At 40.4% G+C, this 20,679-nt stretch overlaps 1 protein-coding gene across 3 annotated transcripts in view; it reads left to right on the forward strand.

The window, feature by feature from the left end:
• The window catches only part of LOC120915263 (myocardin-like), a 63,216-nt gene that overhangs the window by 39,308 nt on the left and 3,229 nt on the right, over positions 1-20,679 (forward strand). For 2 of the 3 annotated variants that reach the window (XM_040325636.1, XM_040325638.1), the window contains 11 exons: positions 3,930-3,995; positions 6,209-6,267; positions 6,445-6,520; positions 8,982-9,131; positions 10,125-10,282; positions 13,182-13,307; positions 13,860-14,113; positions 14,225-14,393; positions 17,215-17,871; positions 19,781-19,918; positions 19,999-20,053. In XM_040325636.1, coding sequence (XP_040181570.1) covers positions 3,930-3,995; positions 6,209-6,267; positions 6,445-6,520; positions 8,982-9,131; positions 10,125-10,282; positions 13,182-13,307; positions 13,860-14,113; positions 14,225-14,393; positions 17,215-17,871; positions 19,781-19,918; positions 19,999-20,053 — 1,908 coding nt within the window. The remainder of the gene's footprint in view (positions 1-3,929; positions 3,996-6,208; positions 6,268-6,444; positions 6,521-8,981; positions 9,132-10,124; positions 10,283-13,181; positions 13,308-13,859; positions 14,114-14,224; positions 14,394-17,214; positions 17,872-19,780; positions 19,919-19,998; positions 20,054-20,679) is intronic. The other variant, XM_040325637.1, reaches the window with a different exon arrangement.

The raw sequence follows: 20,679 nt of genomic DNA on the forward strand, positions 1-20,679 counted from the left end.
GTTAAAAATCCATTTGTGTCAGAAGCGGTGACGTGCTGAGAAAAATTAAGTTCAATGCTTCCGAGCATGTGTCGACTTGATTCTGAGCATGCATGGATTTTTAACCGATGGACTTGCCTACAGACAATCGTTTTTTTCTATCGTTTTTTTAACCATCAGATAAGTTTAAAACATGTTCTATGTTTTTTTCACCGATGGGAAAAAAACGATGGGGCCCACACACGATCAGTTCGTCTGATGAAAACGGTCCATCGGCATAACAGGTTTTAAGGGCATAACAGATTTTCTTCTAAGATTGCCCTGTATTTGGCTCCATCCATCTTCCCATCAACTCTGACCAGCTTCCCTGTCCCTGCTCAAGAAAAGCGTCCCCACAACATGATGCTGCCACCAACATGATGATGTGTTCTGGGTGATGTGCAGTGTTAATTTTCCGCCACACATAACATTTTGCTTTTGGGCCAAAAAGTACAATTTTGGTCTCATCTAACGAGAGCACCTTCTTCCACACGTTTGCTGTGTCCCCCACATGGCTTCTCGCAAACTGCAAATGGGACTTCTTATGGCTTTCTTTCAACAATGGCTTTCTTCTTATCACTCTTCCATAAAGTCCAGATTTGTGGAGTGCACGACTAATAGTTGTCCTGCGGACAGATTCTCCCACGTGAGCTGTGGATCTCTGCAGCTCCTCCAGAGTTACCATGGGCCTCTGGGATGCTTCTCTGATTAATGCTCTCCTTGCCGGCCTGTCAGTTTAGGTGGACGGCCATGTTTTTGTTGGTTTGCAGTTGTGCCATACTCTTTCCATTTTCAGATAATGGATTGAACAGTGCTTAGTGAGATGTTCTAAGCTTGGGATGTTTTTTTTTATAACCTAACCCTGCTTTAAACTTCTCCACAACTTTATCACTGACCTGTCTGGTGTGTTCTTTGGCCTTCCTGATGCTGTTTATTCACTAAGGTTCTCTAACAAACCTCTGAGATTTCACAGAACAGCTGTATTTATACAGAGACTAAATCACACACAGGTCAACTCTATTTACTAAAAAGGTGACTTCTGAAGGCAATTGGTTCTGCTAGATTTTAGTCAGGGGTATCAGAGTAAAGGGGGCTGAATACAAATGCTCGTCACACCTTTCAGATATTTATTTGTAAAAAAAATGAAAACCATTTATAATTTTCCTTCCGTTTCACAATTTTGTGCCACTTTGTGTTGGTGTGTCACATAAAATCCCAATAAAATATATTTACATTTTCGGTTGTAATATGACAAAATGTGGAAAATGTCAAGGAGTGTTAATACTTTTTCAAGGCACTGTATGTAAGTCTTAAAGCGGTTGTATACCCCAAAAGTACTATTTTTTTAAACCTGCAAGGCAAAGGCTTAATGAGCTAGTATGACTAGCATACTAGCTCATTATCAATTATTTACCTTAGATCGTCACGGACACGTCCTCCGTCGCTGCCATGAGACCCGGAGTGACTTCCGGGTATCGCCGTTCCTGCGCTGTGACTGGCCGGAGTGGCGATGACGTCACTCCCACGCATGCCCGCGAAACGGCACGATCCCTGCGCATGCCCACATTTCCAGCACTTTCCAGCAGGCTCCATTCAAGAGCCGCCACGCTTAGTGCGCCTGCGTCGTTGTCTATGGCACGCATGCACCGTAGACAGCTGCGCCCGCTTTTCTGCAAACATCTCCTTAACTACGTAGGTTAAGGAGATATTGCAAGCACCCACAGGTAAGCCTTAATGTAGGCGCATGTATCACAAGAGGGTATACAACCACTTTAACAATGAACTTCTATTATTTTCTAACGTTTGGTCTGTTAAATATAGTGTATCATTGAAACCATTGTGTTATATCTGTTTGATAAATACAAATATGTACCTTTTGATTCAGCCAGAAATCCAGTGAGCTTTTTACTTTGCATACTGCAGTGTTATATCAAGTACTTTTATTGGTCTACCCAGTTCACCTGTGAGTACTACACCTCCCCCTAATGTTATGGAGATGAAGAGAGGGGAAGGTGCTCTGCAGTCCAAATCAGGATGAGCAACTTAATGTAACGATCCATATGTTGAGTGTAGTGAGTGATTGTTGTCACCCTAGAACAGGAAGTGTGTTACTGGCAGGACCACCAGGTAAGAATAAAAGAAAAAACAAAAAGTAAAGTAAAAGAATGCAGCTGATATAAGGACTTGATATAAATGATATTTCATTTTTGAATTTTGATACACTGTGAGTACATGAAGTGGTAAACTTCACATCGTCCACAAAAGAAAGTTCTTGGTTAAAAATGATGAATTTCACTAATGCATATTATCACAGCTGAGAGGGAAATTGCACCATGCCGGATTTTTGGAAATTGCAAATCCTAAGTGGCTACTTAAGACCACATTAATGTTTTATAAAATGGTATTGAAGTCTGAGTTCAGGGCCAGAATATTAATATTCTCAGCCACCCATGGCCCATCTCCCTGAACATGCCAGAAATAGCTGTTGTCTAAATTCCAGGTTATTGGCATATAAAAACCCCAATTACAGTTGTTTTTCATATCAAGCTTCAAGAAGTTACAGCATTACAACCTGCTGTTTAACTTTTTAGGGTAAAATGGGACGCAAAGTTCTTCAGAGAATTGTGACTTCAATATCTTTACATAATCATTGAATATGCTGCTTAAGATAAGTCTATGGCCTCGTACACACGACCAAGGAACTCGTCGGAAAAGACACATCGTTTTCCTCGACGAGTTCCTTGTTAGGCTTGTCGAGGAACTCGACAAGCTTGCTTTGCATACACACGATCAAGACAAAATCTCCTCCTAGTGACGCGGAAAGGCGCGACGTCATATGACATCCACCCAGAATGTGAGGGTCTTTGTCCTGCCATCATATGACGGCGGGCGGTAGACAACTGGTTAAAGCATCCGGTAACACCACCATTAGAAGGAATTGCACATGACAGAACTTTTGAACCTTGTTAAAAATGTAAGAAAGATCATTTCTGAAACTATTCCTGCATAGTCAGAACTGTATTAGAAAGGGTCTATAGCATAGTATGTTTACATCTACTTTAAGTCTAGGAGTAGAGGAATAAGGTGTAATACTTACTTTATTCCTTACTAGGGCTTCCTCCACACTGTGTGACTAGGGTAACCACTTTTCCAAACTACCATTCAGGGACACCCCCCTCCCCAAAAATTAGTTTGTGCTGTAACGAATCACAGCACAGTGATTGGACACAAGAGGCGGGATATATGATTTCTCCAATCACAAGCAGGGGGCGGGATTGTGCTCCTCCAGGCATTCCCGGCCTGGACAAGTACTGTCAGTGAGTAAAGCAGTGATGTGGCGGCCTTTTTTGGGGGCATCGGGGACACGTGGTCACCCTATGTGTGACTGGTGGTCGCACGCTGATGTCATCAAATACAATGCAGGACCAATAGTACTGCATGGTACATGAAGACAGGAAGGGGGCCAACCCACAACCTGGAGCTTCAGAGAGAAGAGGAGAGCCTTATTCCTCTACCTCTAGACTTAACAAGCTTTTAACCCTTTGCAGTGTGGGGGTTCAATAACAATCCTGGAGTTCAGTTTTAAGAGTATTTGTGGAAATATGCTTTCTTGGATTTTCATTTTTTTTAATATTGAATTATATACAGTATCTACTATGTCACAAAGCTTGTATGATGATTATTTAATGTATCACGTTGCATCCTGTATAAATGTATTATTATGTTATGCAAACTTATTATTGTATCCACCTCCCTTCTCTATTCATACACATATTAAGTAAAATTAGTAAATTAGTAAAATGAATGTGATAGAGATTGCATAAAACAAAAATACTAAACATGTTACCAGTTACCAGACGTTGCTTTAATTTAACAAAAAAAAATTCATTTCATTCTCTGCTTTTCCTTAGTCCTTCAACTGAGAATGCAGCATCGGCGCTCACAAGAGCAAATGTCTGAACGAAACCTGATCCCACGTAAGTTATTAGTGACAAACGAATTTGTAGCACTGTACATACCACACATGCTTTCCCTTGGCAAAATATCCACAAATATGTTGAGAACACAATAAAATGTACGTCAGGGAACAGAAAAACAGATGCAGTACATCCCTGCAATGCATGCACATTTCCCCATGTTTTATCTGTTTAAATCCTCTGTAAGTGCAGAAACATGTGTTGGTTGGCCAGAAATGCACTCTACTCTTAATTTCTGTGAGCTGACATCACACAGCATTTTTTGAGGACTAAGTGGTGTCAGCCCTGCCCCTTTTTCTTTGGACAAACTACTCAGACAGACTCCTTCTTTCTTATCTCCACAACATAAAAGCTAATCATTCTGTAATTGTAAGATAAGGAACAGCAGGTCTGTTTACTCTCTTTGAGATAACACCGGAAGCAAGTACTGGATACAGAACAGCTCTGAATTACTGAAATAATCAACACAGATTTTTCAGTTTATACAAATATAACAATTGTAAAATGATCACCTTGTAAAACAACCCATTGGGTTTAAAATAGATATGAAAGGCAACACATTTTTATACAGATATAAAAAACAAACAAAACCCCCCCCCCCTTTTTTTTTATAGATAATCACATTGCCTCTGTTCTCAGTTGTATGCCTCTGTTCTAAGCTGTATTGTGAATAGACAAGCTGTGTGCTATGCTCCCTCTCCCTTAATAAACGTATCTCATGTGTCGGGAAAACATCTCAGAAGTGATACATGCTGATAACAGAGGAAGGGAGCACCAGAGAGAAACAACACTGAAGTTTACAACCATCATTTATTCATTCAATCAATCAATCAATCGCATATTTAATGGATAAAAAGGAAGCAATTAAGAGAAACCATATGTTGGGGTTTACATAACAGGAACATTTTAATTCAATCACATATATAATAAATACAACATCAGTCACTTGTAAATTTACATATTGGGAATTGCAAAATTATACTTTAAAAGGCTACTAAACCTCTGAACTAGTTTATGTTAAAAGAGTTTTACTTAACATTCATAGATAAATAAGGATTTTAGGCTGGCTTTACAAATTTGTGTTGCAGTAATGTACAGTAAATTGTGTTATATCAGGCATTTCAGCAACACGCCCCAATGCTCCAATACAGTTTTGCTTGCTCACAGATGGGAGCTGTGTGTGTTGTGGTGCAGTGCATTGAAAAAAGTGATGCATGTTGTTGTAGTGCGCTGGCATCCCTTTCACAATACAACACATTGGAGAGGTGAAAAGGGGGCCTTAAATTAGAGGCATTACAGGGGAAGGCTATATTTTCAAACACATTTAATAAAAAAAGCCACATTAAATAAAACTGTATATCAAATACAAATGTCAATCTCTAACAAAACCTTTTCTTTGTTTTGGATAGAGCAGGGAATAGTTATACCCTCTGTCAGGTTTTATTGATGTCAGTACACCTACAGTGCCTTGAAAAAGTATTCACACCCCTTGAAGTTTTCCAAATTTTCTTATGTTACAACCAAAAACCTTAATGTAATTTATTGGGACTTTATGTGATAGACCAGGGGTCTCCATACTTTTCAAGAAAAGGGCCAGCTTATTGTCTTTCAGGCTTCAGGGGGGCTGGATTCTGACCAGTGGAGGTAGAAAATGCCTCAGGGCCGAGCATCAGTGAGAATAAACACGGCCCCAGTGCTGGTGGGCAGTAGGAGGAGGAATAGTGCTCCATCATTGCTATTAGTGGAAGAAATAGTGCCCCATTGTTGGTGTCATTATGAGGAATAGTGCCTCATATCGTTCAGAGCAATACTGCCCAAAGGGCTGGATGAAGGCTACCCTCGGGCCGCAGTTTGGAGACCCCTGTGATAGACCAACACAAAGTGGCACATAATTGTGAAGTGGAAAGAAAATGATAAATGGTTTTCAACATTTTATACAAATAAGAAATAATAAAAACCGCAGAGGTGATCAAATGCCACCAAAAGAAAGCTCTATTTGTGGGGAAAAAAAGACTTGTGTTTGGGTACAGCGTCGCAGGAACGCCCAATTGTCAGTTAAATCGACAATCACAAAAAATGGCCTGGTCAAGAAGGGGATAAATTCTTCCAGGGCTGAAGTGGTTAAATGGTACTTTATCCCATTAAACAGGATACATTTAAAAATAATTGGTAGACATGAGATCTAATGCACACTTTCTATATTAAACTTCTAGCTGGAAATAAGCCACAGACAACTTTCCCAGAACAGAATGGCAACTTGGGACAAACAAAAGTAAGTACATATCTCGTATAATCTTAAAATCCAATTCTGTAGAAGTATTATTTGAGTGTAACTTTCAACGACTTTTAGAATTCTTCAGTGCTGGTACAGGATGCATGGTAAAACAATTTTCAACTGAAATAGTTTGTGTGAGACTTTCCCTAGAATCCCGTCTTATCTCCTCCACAGACAGAAGATTTCATGAAGTGCAGGGCTCAGAACAAGCTCCACAAAGTGGCTGCAGTGAAGATGCCTTTTCCTGAAGGTTGGAATTATTTTTATCCCTTTTGGGAGGTGGGTTTGTAATTGTATGCTTTTCTAAGAACTCCACTAAATGGTTATTTAAGTAGGAAGGCAAGGTGTAAGTATTCATTTTGGATTCCCACTTTAAGTGAAACAATATAAATTAAAAATGTCTTTAAATGTAGTGCCTGGGGGTCCCCTTAGTCTGTAGTGGCACATCTATAGCATGTATAGAACATGCTGCAGCAAAAATGAAATCTTTAAAGAAAAAATTAATGAGTCAAATCACATTTAAACTGACTTGCAGTTGCAATTTCTGGACAGATATTAAAAAAATAAAAAATAAAGAAAAAAGAATGTGGGGGTGCCCCCCAGTCCATACCAGGTCACGAAAAAAAAAAGGAGTGGGGTTCCCCCAAAATCCATACCAGACCCTTATCCAAGCATGCAGCCTGGCAGGCCAGGAAAGTCTCATACCAGGCCACATGCCCTTAACAGGGGGGAGTGGGTACTTTGGGGCAGGGTGCTGCCCTTCCCCCCACCCTAAAGCACCTTGGGCGTCTTCCCGACAATCCTGGGAAGTGGTTGTGGGGGTCTGCGGGCAGGGGGCTTATTGGAATCTGAAATCTCCCTTTAACAAGGGGGCCCTCAGATCACTCCCCCCTATGGGAATGAGTATGAGGTACATTGCACCCCTATTCATTCACCAAAAAAGTGTCAAAAACAGAAGTCCTTTATTAAAAAATTTCCCCAATGTAGATCTGTCTCACACCGCCTGCCACACCCAAAAAGAAGCACGCCCCAGTCAGTGATGTCACTAAGGGTCATCGGGTGACTCTGCCTCTTAGCTATTTAAGAAATGTCAGACGGAGGAGCAGGCAGTCCGCGTGGCTAGAGTTTTTTTTATTTGTTTGGGGTTGGTGGTGTGGCGGGTGGCGTGTGATGGATTTACATCAGGGATTCGTTTACTGTCTTTATTCACTTTTTACACATTTTTGGTGAAGCACCCCCCCAATGTTGAGGGCATATGGCCTGGTATGGATTCTTGTTCGTCCACCCTTTCCTGGGCTGCATGCACAGATAAGGATCTGGTATGGATTTTTGGAGGAGCCCAACACCATTTTTTTTATTTTGCCGTGGGGTTCCACTTAGAATCCATATCAGACCCTTCTGTTTTTTCTGAATTTTCTATTGCCAGGATTGTTTTGTTTACATTTCAACTGTCAGTGGGAAAGCCTGCTGACAGTTGATGAGTCATCAGTTGGTAAGGATGCGGTGGCTGGCTTCCTGGCCCACTGCTTAACAATCAGCTATTCTTCCCACAGAATTCGAATTGGTCGATAATTTTTCAACCGATTCGAATTGTATCGTTCTGAAAATGTGTAATTCATTCGAAAACAAGTAAACAAAACTAATTTTAACTCATTTCAACTTAATTCGTTAGTACTCGTTGCTATTTCATTTGGATACATGCCTAGCCTGACGTACGTTTCATCTAATGGGACTTCTTCTGTGAGTCAGCCATTTAACCAGACATTTTCTTTTATTCAGCTGTCAGCAGGGAAACCCATTTCCAGCTAATGACTCATCGGTTGTTAAAGGGGTTGTGAAGGTAAAAGTTTTTTCACCTTAATGCATCCTATGCATTAAGGTGAAAAAACTTCAGGCAATACCGCCCCCCCTGGCCCCCCGTTATACTTACCTGGCCCCTCGAAAGTCCGGCGCTCGACCCCAACATCCTCTTCGCTGCTCAGCCTGGCCGTTGATTGGCTAGAGCGGATGGATTGAAAGCAGCGCAGCCATTGGCTGGCGCTGCTGTCAATCACATCCAATGACGTGGCGCACCGGGGGCGGGGCCGAGTGATACAGTGAGCGGCTATAGCCGCTCGCTGTATCACGGGAGCGTGTCCACAAGGACTCCACACCATGCAAGCTTGCTCGCATGAATGTGTGAGGGTTCTGGCGGGGAGGACCAGAGACAGCCGCCGAGGAACCCCTGAAGACGTGGTTAGGGGCCACTCTGTGCAAAACGAACTGCACAGTGGAGGTAAGTATAACATGTTTGTTATTTAAAAAAAATATAAAAAAATCTTTACAACCCCTTTAAGGACGGCATGGCTGGCTTTCCAGCCCCGCTCCTTAACAACCATCTTATACTGCGCCCTGATTGGGTAAAGCGTTGCCCAATCAGGGCCCAAAATGCACCTTGCAGTGCACAGTGCATTGCAGGGCGTTCGGTGCAGGGATTTCTTCTCCCTTCCTGTTTGGGACAGGAACTGAAGAGAAATCTCCGCAATGGGACACAGATGGCGAAAAAAAAATCTGACAGGGGTTAGAACCCTCCCTTGCTCTATCCAAAATGGAAAAACATTGTGCCTTTAATGTGTTACATTATTGTTAGATTTTTACTAGAATATAACTCTTTAGTTTCAGCTGATTTATAGAACAAGCTAAATATGATATGTCTCATGCTTGCTGTATAGATGGTCTAGTTGAATCGGATGAACTTAAGGAAAAGAAAGCTAGGCTGGCTGAAGATCTAAATGAAAAGATATTACATCGGCCAGGACCGCTGGAACTGTTGAAGAAGAACATCCTTCCACTACCTACCAACATGAAAGATGGAATAAAGGGTGAGGTAGTGCTCTTTATAAACAGATTGTACTAAGCCCTGTGATTTCTTGATGCAGGAGAACAATACTAAACCATTTGGAATTAACAGCAGTGTTGTCAGCCTGCTCTGTGCACTCCTTCACTTGACCATTGGGCTGCCTATCAGATCTATTAGTTGGGCAACCCAATGGTCAACTAAAAGGGGTGCACCTTGCATGCTGACAAAGCTGCCGCTAATTGAGAAGCAGTTTGCCTCCCATTGTGAGCCAGCATTAGGAAATGCTTTTACTGGCAGGACCTCCAGGTAAGAAATTTTCCAACAGACTTCTAAAAATATTTTCCTTAAGAAAGATGTGTACAGTGAGGAATGAGACCAAACATAATGAAAAAGTCGATTTTGGGTTTATATATATTTCAATGTTCAATTTCTGCACTGTTGCACTTTAATGTGTGGTTGCAAAAAATGACTTAAGACAATGGTGCCATTGTGACTGCAGCACTAAATCTCTGTTACATCAAAAAAACAAAGTGTAGGTTAGATATATTCATTTTTAATGGCGTGCCGAAGGGTTACAGCCTCGATCTTGGGTTTTATTGCCTTCTATTTGTTGGTTCTAAAATCTTTCCAATCTTTTCAATAGGAACACAGAAAAAACAAAAAACAAAAAAAAAAAAAAAAAAAAATTAACGGCAGTGATGAGGGGTAGAATATCTAATAATGTTTTTATTGGTGTTTTTTTTACCCCCCTTTTTTGTTTTAGTTTTAGGGTTAATACATGGAAAGGAAGTGAGATAAAATCTCCCAAGTGGGGTCACAGACAAAAAAATACCTTAAAAAAAATGTTTACTCTTCCCCCACTCTGTCCAAAACGATATATTTTTTTTACTGAAATTAGGCTTTAAACCTTACAGTTATTACATATTTTCCACTGACTGACTGAAATATGGCTTTTGATAAACATAAATATTAGTCTCTAACTGTATTTTTTATTTGCTTTTTCCTTTTCTTTCAGTAGAACAGATCACAATCTCTTCTCCTTCTGATGCCTTTTCTTTTGATGATGACATCACTAGCTCTTCCTCTTCTTCTACTTCCTCCTCTCCTCGCTTTGCACCTTCTCCTGGTCTGTCAGTTAACTTGTCCCCAACATCTACCAACACTGCATTTCAGGTATGAGGAAAGATAAGTCTTTCACTACATATAGTATAGCTGCACTAGATGTCCACAGGCTGCAGTATTTCTCACTTTAGGGAGATTATTTAGTTTTTCAGTTCTACCATGTGTTACCACCAGTGTTGTCAGTAACGGCGTTAAAATAAACGCTGTTACTTAACGCAGCCACTTTTGAGGGTAACGAGTAATCTACCTGATTACTCTTCCCCTCATGGTAACGCCGTTCCCATTACTTGGGCGGCGTTACCGCAATTACATCTACCTGTGTCAGCCGTCGGCCATCCATTATTAAAAAAGTGCTCCTCCTCCTCTGACTGTTCCGTGATAGGCGGAACACTAATTTTCCCAGCAAAACCTCTGTTTAGTGTTCAGCCTATCACGGATGGCTTCTCATCCTCAGCCTCGGCCTTGGACGAGAGGATATCTGTGATAGGCGGAACACTGAACAGAGGCTCTGCTGGGAAAATTACTGTTCCGCCTATCACGGAACAGCCTGAGGAGGAGGCGCGGCTTTTGAATAATGGATGGCCGCCGTCTGACATCTCTGCAAACAGGAGAAGGTAGGGAGATCGTCGAGGCATGTTTACAGATGGCACAGTGAGGCATGTTACAGATGGCACAGTGAGGCATGTCACAGATGGCACAGTGAGGCATGATGTTACAGATGGCACAGTGAGGCATGTTGTAGAATATTTAAAAAAAAGTCACAGTTACTTTGCTGAGTAATTACTTTTTCAATGTAGTAACTGAGTCACTAACGCAATTACTTTTTCGGAGAAGTAATTTGTAATTGTAACTAATTACTTTTTTAAAGTAAGATGAGCAACACTGGTTACCACTAGATGGAAATACAGCTAACATCTATGATAACTATTATGTAGTGTCCATTTCTCTTTCTTTACCTAATAAACTACTAGTATGCTTATCATTTGGTCTCTCAGGTACCTAAAGTATGATTAACTATGCAATAAACATTCAGTAATTGCCAGTTGGCAGATGGCCACATTCATTTATGAAGGGACTATATTCTCTGGCTGAGAATGCCAGTTTCCAAATGAATATCATAATTTTCATTGCATCAGTTTGCTAAAAGACTGTTAAAGCATTTCCTGAAAGTCCATATTTTAAAAACTGAACTGGTTGCAATATACAGTATCTCACAAAAGTGAGTACACCCCTCACATTTTTGTAAATATTTTTATTATATCTTTTCATGTGACTACACTGAAGAAATGACACTTTGCTACAATGTAAAGTAGTGAGTGTACAGCTTGTATAACAGTGTACATTTGCTGTTCCCTCAAAATAACTCAACACACAGCCATTAATGTCTAATCCGATGGCAACAAAAGTGAGTACACCCCTAAGTGAAAAAGTCCAAATTGGGGCTATAGTGTCAATATTTTGTGTGGCCACCATTATTTTCCAGAACTGCCTTAACCCTCTTGGATAGAAATTAATGAAAAAAAGAAGGGGGAAGAAAAAGAAAGATGCAAGTATAGCCACTAGTAAACAAGTATTCAAGTGAAATACCTGTGTTTGATCATTCACCTTGTGAGGTGTTGTTGCTGTAACCAGTATAACATGAAGAAAAACCCTCTTGGGCATGGAGTTCACCAGAGCTTCACAGGTTGCCACTGGAGTCCCCTTCGTCTCCTCCATGATGACATCAAAGAGCTGGTGGAAGTTAGAGACCTTGCGCTCCTCCACCTTTAGTTTGAGGATGCCCCTCAGATGCTCAATAGACTTTAGGTCTGGAGACATGCTTAGCCAGTCCATCACCTTTACCCTCAGCTTCTTTAGCAAGGCAGTGGTCATTGTCACTCAGGGGTATACTCACTTTTGTTGTCAGCAGTTTAGACACTAATGGCTGTGTCACCATACTGTGCTTGAAGTCTTCTGAAGATATCTGCGGGTTTTACACCTTTGTTTACAATAAACTTCATCACCACACACACTAACACTGTTGTATGCCATCTTGAACACCCCTTGTGTATATATATATATATATATATATATATATATATATATATATATATATATATATATATATATATATATATATATATATATATATATATAAACACACTAGAGGGGAGTGTGCTTGAGAAAGGTCTATGTAGTCTGAAACTGCTTCTCCAGTGTACTGCATGTTGGATCACTAAGGGTTAATTTTCACCTACACTGCACGCTGAAAAGTGATCCTTAGCACAGGTGCAGCTGACAGACATTTAGGAGATGATACTGCTGCCTCCTGAATGCCTTGGCTTTTTAACAATTAAAAGGGAGTTTTTGAGTGGAAACACTGCGCTGCGACTGCGAGCCTTGTTTGGTTTGTGGTTGCGGTGGGACCCATCCGCTTGAATGGATCACATGCAATGGCGGTACTGCCCACCAAATGCGACATGAGATATAATTGTTGCTGTGCCATGAAGCAAAGCATTGAGCCCACAACATGTGTACAGCTAGGTCTGGCTCCCTTTGCAGTTTAAGGGGGGTAGTTAGGGGGTCAGTAAAATTGTTTATTAATAAATGTTGTGCTGCAGTTCTCATGTGGATTGATTTACACACACACATCCCAAAATACTTCTCATTTCTTTTAGGAGATTGAAATGTCATTTGGATATCGTTTTTTTTTTTTTTTTGTTTAATATGTCTTTTGTGAAATTTCACAGATTGAATGGAGAAATAGAACCAAGTATAGTACTGATCTTACAACTCTGGCACTTTCATCATAGCTACTACTGTTAACATTTTATTTTTAAAATTCTACAGTCATACAATTCTGTGCTTGACTCTCATAAGACCCTCCAATATAATGACAGGCTTTGCGCCACAAGGAGCATGCATTCATATCTTCAATTTCAGACTCATGAGATTTATTATTTTCTCCCAGCTGGATCTTCCCTGTATAATTGAGGTGAACCAGCCAAGTTCAGGAACAATCACAGAGGCTGACTCATTGGCAACCAATAGGTCAAGTGCTCATCTTCCAGCACAGGCTTCATCTGGGGTTCCTAAGGTATTGTATTGTTCTAAACGACACATACAGTCTGTATATATGGCATAAAGTATGTCTGTATATATAATATATATATATGCTTTTTTTTACATAATCAATTTTCTGTAAGGATATTCATATGGGAACTACCATTGCTGGTTTTTGAAGGCGTCCTTATGGTCCCATTGAGGGAGATTTACTAAAACTGGACAGTGCAAAATGTGGTGCAGCTCTGAATAGGAACCAATTAGCTTTCAGGTTTTATTGTCAAAGCTTACTTGAACAAGCTAAAGTTAGAAGCTGATTGGCTGCCATGCACAGCTGCACCAAAAGAATGTTCTAGTTTTAGTAAATTAACCCCAGTGTCTAAAACGAGCAAGCAAGGCTAGGACAGCTTGTAAGTAGTGGATGAAAAAGCAGGAAAGATAATTTTAGTTCAGCCAGCATCTGCACACTTATGGGTAGTGTGTGTTGTAAATGAATTGGATTGAGACCGGCATGTTTTAGGTCTGTATCTCTTAAAATAAATACTTTTGTTTTGCAATAAACACAAAAATATATTGCACTTTTCAGGTCCCAGCAAAGCCTTCTGATATGGGAAAAAGCCAAAGGCAAAAGAAGCCCAAAGATGCTAAACCAAAGGTTAAGAAGCTCAAGTATCATCAATACATTCCACCGGATCAGAAGGCTGACAGGTCTCCGGTTGCAATGGATGCTGCCTATTCTCGTTTGCTGCAACAGCAACAGATCTTCCTTCAACTACAAATCCTCAACCAGCAGCAGAACCAAACTTTCTGTGTGCAGACAGTTCACCCTCTGGCTACAAGGTACAATATATATCAAAGATCTGCAGTGAGAATATCATTAATTTTAAAATAATTTCTTTATAGCACAATGGCCCAAATTAAGAGTATCTACCCTTTTTTTTTGTTTTCCAGTATTTCAGCAGATCAGGTGATTAGCTTCACAGGAGCAGCACCAGCTGGTACATCCACCATAAATATCTCTCCTCCATCTGCTACAGCAGCCATGCCAACTGCACAGAATTCAACTGCCACCTCTCCTCTGAAACCAGAGTTTTTACCAGCAAACCTGGATGATCTAACAGTAAGTGTGATTATTTCAACTTCTCGAAAGCATATCTGAGCCCCAAACAAAAGTGTAATATACTGCAGCTTATCCGTCCTTTAACTGTAGTTGCTGCATTTGTTTTCTTTTTCCAGATTTTCCCCATTCTTTTCAGCTATTTTTGGGATTTATTTATTTATTGCAAGTAACACACTTCCTATCCTAAGATGAAAATGCTCACTCACCCTTCTGTATCAGGGCAACAGAAACAAGATGGGACCACAGAGCAAACCCCTCCCCAATTATCAATAACATACAGGGGTATGGTTTTGCAGTTTTAAAGCTAACCAAGAACAATGTAACTGACAATAATCAGCACAGACAGGGGGCACATGAAATGATCAGCTCACAGGAATTCTGGCAAGATCAACAGAACACAGTGTGGTTGATTTACCAATGCCACGTACACACGATCCGAATATTGTACGAAAAATGTTGTCCGAGGAAGAATCATCCGATAATCGGAACGTTAGTACAGGGCTTCCGTGAGCCGATCATGACAGTTCATCCGATATTATTTTATCGGACATGCACGAAAATTTTCCTGGTACGATACCAGATTGTACGATTTTCGTTTGGTCAGTACAGTTGTCGTCTGAAAATACAACACAAATACATTACAACACATGACATCACTTCCGATTTTTTTTCTGCCGTACGAGAATTTTTGTGACTTTATCAACCTATTCAATTTCTACTTGCGACTAGTAAACGGAAAAAGTCAGATGATCTGTCGTCTGATTTTCGGATCGTGTGTACGTGGCATAAAACTCAAGAGTGCAAAATCTGGTTCAGCTGTGCATGGTAGCCAATCAGCTTCTTACTTCAGCTGGTTCAGTTAAGCTTTGACAAAAAACAAACCTGGAAGCTGATTGGTCAGATTTAGCATTCTCCAGTTTTAATAAATAAACCCCAGTCTGTGTGAATGAGGCCTTATCTTGCTGTCTGAGACTTTCACACTGGGCCATTTTTAAGGTGTTTTTTGTGCTAAAATTAGTGCCTGAAAAGCGCCTCACAAGCCACCCCAGTGTGAAAGCCCGAGTGCTTTCACACTGGGGTGGTGCTCTTGAAGGACAGGAAAAAAAGTCTTGCAAACAGCACCTTTGGGCCCTTTTAACCCTTTATTCGGCCGCTTGCGGGGGTTAAAAGCGCCCTGCTAGCGGCCGAAACAGCTAAAGCCACCCACCCCAGTATGAAAGTAGCCTTGCAGGTGTTACCAAGTACAGGAAGTAGAGAAATTGCTCCAACATTGAGACACACTACACTAAAAACACGTTTAATAGAGTGGAAAGATTTGTTACCTATTTCAGATCTTTATTGCTGCCTGTGTTCCCACTGGGAAGATTGACCTTCACTTGACTACTTTTCCCAAAATGAATACATAGGCCCAGATTCACAAAGGAGTTACGATGGCGTATCTGAGTGTGAGGCGTTGCATCTCTGCGCCTGATTCATAGAATCAGATATGCCTCACTGTTGCCTAGATACAAGCGGCGTAAGTCTCCTACGCCGTCGTATCTTGGTGTGCATATTTACGCTGGTCGCTAGGGGCGCTTCCGTAAATGTATGCGTAGAATATGCAAATGATCTAGATACGCTGATTCAGAAACGTACGTGTGCCCGGTGCATGGATTTACGTTGTTTACGTAAGGCTTTTTCCGGTGTAAAGTTACCCCTGCTATATGAGGCGTAGCCAATGTTAAGTATGGACGTCGGGACAGCGTAGAATTTTGCGTCGTTTGCGTAAGTCGTACGCGAATAGGGCTGTGCGTAAGTTCCGTTCACGTCTAAAGCATTGACTATTTGCGGTGTAATTTGGAGCATGCGCACTGGGATACTTTCACGGACGGCGCATGCGCCGTTCGTTAGGAGCGTCAATTACGTGGGGTCGCGAGTCATTAACATACAACACGCCCACTACCAGCCTACTTTGAATTAGGCGGGCTTACGCCGGCCCATTTACACTACCCGCCGTAACTTAGGGCGCAAGTTCTTTCAGAATACGGGACCTGCCTCACTAAGTTACGGCGGCGTAGTGTATCTGAGATACGCTACGCCCGCCTAAAGATAGGCGAATCTACCTGAATCTGGCTCCATAGTTTTTAGCTTGAACTGTGCTCTGGTTATCAATGTTGAATTTACAATGGCTTATGGGTTACGTGTATAAATCTTAAGTGTATATCTAGTCATCTGCGTTTAAGCCTTGGACCCGTTTTGGAGAAAGGTGTGTGTTTTCACTGACTAGGAAAGTCATGTACTATAATATATGTACATTCATGTTGACTTAGTATTACAGTTAATATTAAAAATGTATTTGAAAAAAAATACACTAGAAATAAATCTAGACTGTTATTTGTGTATGTATATGTGGAAGGACAGTCAAGAAAAAAAGATTCAAATTGATCAATACTAATAAATGTTCAACACCTTAAAAAATGCAGTCAGTAAAAGAAAGTTCCCATATTCCTGTAAAATACACCTGTTGTACATATAATAGGTTCTAGCACTGCAAATGAGATCTGCACATATGTTCTGAAAAATTCTCTGCTGATTGGGAGCCCAGAATCTTTGGCTGCAGCAATCAGAAAAGATCGGTCCTTTTTGGTATTGTAAATAATTGGCCTTACACCATCCTATTGGCTCATAAGGCCACACCATAATGATATACCAATAGGAGCAGTTCTGAATTTTGGTATAGTAACATCATTCTAACTTGTCATATTTCTTATGCCCTTAGCCTTTTTAACGTGCTAAAATCACATAGTTATACAGTGATATCCCCTTATTTACTTTTTGAAAGGTGTCAGAGCTCCGCCAACATCTTAGGAAAAGAGGACTTCCTGTATCAGGCACAAAACCAGCATTACTGGAACGCCTTAGGCCATACCAGATTCCTCGTGCCAAGACCATTCCAGCACCCATCCAAAGTGCAGGGTTGATAACCCCAGTTATTGAAATTCCCTCCTTTCAAAATCCTTCTTTATGTGACAACACTGCTACAACTCTTTGCACCTTTCGGACTTCCCCTCCTCCAGCTCCTGCTGAGGGTCTTGAGCCACCCAAAACACCTAGCAATGTCAAAGACAGTTCTGAGACACAGACAGGAATTCAGGACAAAGACATGGCGATGCAAGGAATAGATGATGACCAAGTCCTTCTAGAAAAGCAAAAAGTGATTGAAAACTTGACATGGAAGTTACTGCAAGAACAAAAGCAGGCAGAAGACCTTCGAGTGGAACTAGAGATGCACAAACGCTTAAAAAATCGGCGGAAGAATGAGAAGCTCAACCCCAGAATAACCATCAAAAAAGAGGTTGATGAATGTGTGATAACCTCTTGTGCAAAAGCACAAAGTGAAGACACACAGTTTTTATATACTCTGAGTAATGATAGAACAGAACTACCACCACCAGTCCAGGAGCAACTGATGAGCCCAGACATTAATGAAAACTACATGGTGAGTAAAATAAATTCTCATTACATGTGTATTACTACATATATTGTTTTAAGTAAAGGTTTAAATGAAAAACTATTTCCTGAGTCAATCAAATGTACATTTTTTTTTTAATAGATTTTATCGTTTTTTTTTTCTACCCACATGTTGAAATTTAAATCTTTTCTCTGTCATCGCATTCTATGGTGTTCTACCTTTTTACTTACGTACTATTCCCAATGCTCACGTTCCTGACGGTAAAAGTGGCTGTATGAATAAGTGGGTGCTGAAGCGACTCCTAGCTGGAACTGTAAATAATCAGAGTGAGAAATGTCACAAGCACACCATGGTTCTCCATAATTGGGTCCAAGGCTTTTTGTTCCACCCAGTGAGCTAAACAAACAAACAAAAAAAATTGCTGTACTTAGACAACCAATGTTAGTACAGTGATTTCACCGCTGAGCTATTGTGTTCTGACAGCAGGAGTAACCCCCCCTCCTCACCAGAACACATTGATCAGTGCGCTCAGCCATTGGCTGCAAGAGTTGATCGGATGCTGGTTTTCCAGCATGCCCGTTCAATAAAAGCTGGTAGTTAGATCAGCTTGTGTCGGACAGGCTGCCGTACACACAGGTCGAATGTTGGCTGGTTCAAAAGAAACTGGGTGATATGCGGCCCATGTGTACCAGCCTTAGGCCATGTTGGTGCAGCAATATCTCTCGCTGTGCCTTTGTGTTCTGACAGGGGGACTCTCCCATAGCCAGAATACACTAATCAGTGCTTGCTGCCATTGGCTGCGAGCGCTGATCAGATGCTGGTTTTCCACCATGTCCCTTCGACAAAAGCCGATCCTTAGACTGGATATTTCCCTAAGAACAGCTGTATACGTGGGCCGAATGTCAGCTGCTTCCTGCTGAATCGGCCAATATTCAGACTGTGTATATCCAGCTTAAGGATAGGTCATGCTGATTTGTATTGCCATAGGTCCTCTTAGAGCTTATCTCTATTGTGGGAGCTTATCCCTATTGTATTGTAAGATACAAGCGGTAGTAAACTCTGTTACCCCACTTCTACCTACAGGTAAGCCTATAATAAGGCTCACCTGTAGGTACTGTGAGTATCTCGTATCTCCTAAACTTGCACAGTTTAGGAGATATTCAGAGTGCATACAGTTGATGACATTAACGAATCATGTGCTCTGAAGTTCCGGCTTACAGTGCTGGAACTTCAGAGCCCGTGCCATAAATGGTGGCTACCACACAAATGCGCACGGGCGATGTCATCGCTCCCTCGGCCACTCATGTAGTCAGAGGCTACGAACCCGGAAGGAAGACCGGGGAAAGATGTCGGCCCTCTCAGCGGTGATGCATACTAGCACATTATGACATTCCCTTGCAAGGATTTTTTTTTTATCTTTTAATTACTTGTGGTTTACTACCACTTCAAGATATTTGTGATGTTTGTGCAAGTCATTTACATTATTACATAATAACATACATTCTTTTGGACAGAAACTATTTACTATATCAAAAAAGTAATGTAATCAGTCTTCAGGATTGTTTTATATTTCAATGTTTTATTGAAGTTTTATAAGTATAAAGATACAACAAATTATATCTTGTATTGCAATAAAACAGATATACAATCATTTATTAAAGAAAAGGGTGTTTTTTGAGTTTCTTTGGTTGTTTCAAAGTTTAAAACTGTCGACTTCATGTGTCAGTCAACATTTCAAAGCTGCTTATTTTTGTACAGCAATTGAAGGAAGCTTTATTCTTTCAAAAGAAATGAACTTTTGCCCTCTAAAACTACTAAGCATATCAAAACCGTTGTTCTCACTTTTCCTGTTGGGATCTTATGGCATTGAAAGTCACAAAGTTCTATCTATTTAGAGATGGAATGACCTAACATAAGTTGATTGTCAATCTCTTAGGTTTATCCACCTCCTACGTGCGAAGTAATCGGACAAGATTTCGAGCTTCCAATGCAGATCACGGCAAGTCCTGAAAATCCAATACAGAAGCCTCGCTCCTTTGAGGAAGAACTGCAGGAAGCTATACAAAAGGCACAAGTACGTGGGTCATTGAAAATTCCACATACTTCATTGCATTTATATAAAGACAGCCTCTATAAATTGTATTTTTTTTATAGATGGCCATTACACACTCAATTGAAGATATATTAGAAGAACCTTTACTCCACACAGGTTAGTTTTTAATAATTGTAAAATTAAGTTTAAAGCAACTCTCAGACACAAGATTTTCAAGATATTTCCTCTGGAAATACTATGCAATGTCAGAATGTAAGGAGACATTGAGAACAAACGTTTTATTTCAGCTTCATTTTAGTTATGTCCTATATCTGCTCTGACTCTGATATCTTTCTCCACAATATGCTTAATGCCCTCAGGAAGTCCTCCAGAGGTGTGTGTATGTGTTTTTGTGTGTGTATATATATATATATATATATATGTATATATATATATATATATATATATATATATATATATATATATATATATATATATATAATACACATTATATATATATGTATATTATATATTTTTTTTTACTATGAGCTAAAGGGCAACTCCACTTTCATTCATATTGCAATTGAATGTTATTAAAATTACCTTTCCTTATCGATCTGCAGTGCTGTAATTTTTTTGTAAAATTCAATATGGCAGCCAGGAGGCATGGTGTACAGAACGCCCCCCAGATATGTCATTTTCTGTTTATGTGATTCGGCTTACCGATTTTTTTCCCAGAAGTCTACACAAAAATAAATCAGATTTCGGGCATTCCCTTCAACAAAAATGGCATTGTTGATGTG

The sequence above is a fragment of the Rana temporaria genome, chromosome 10, assembly GCF_905171775.1.
Source record: "Rana temporaria chromosome 10, aRanTem1.1, whole genome shotgun sequence".
Taxonomy (NCBI): domain Eukaryota; kingdom Metazoa; phylum Chordata; class Amphibia; order Anura; family Ranidae; genus Rana; species Rana temporaria.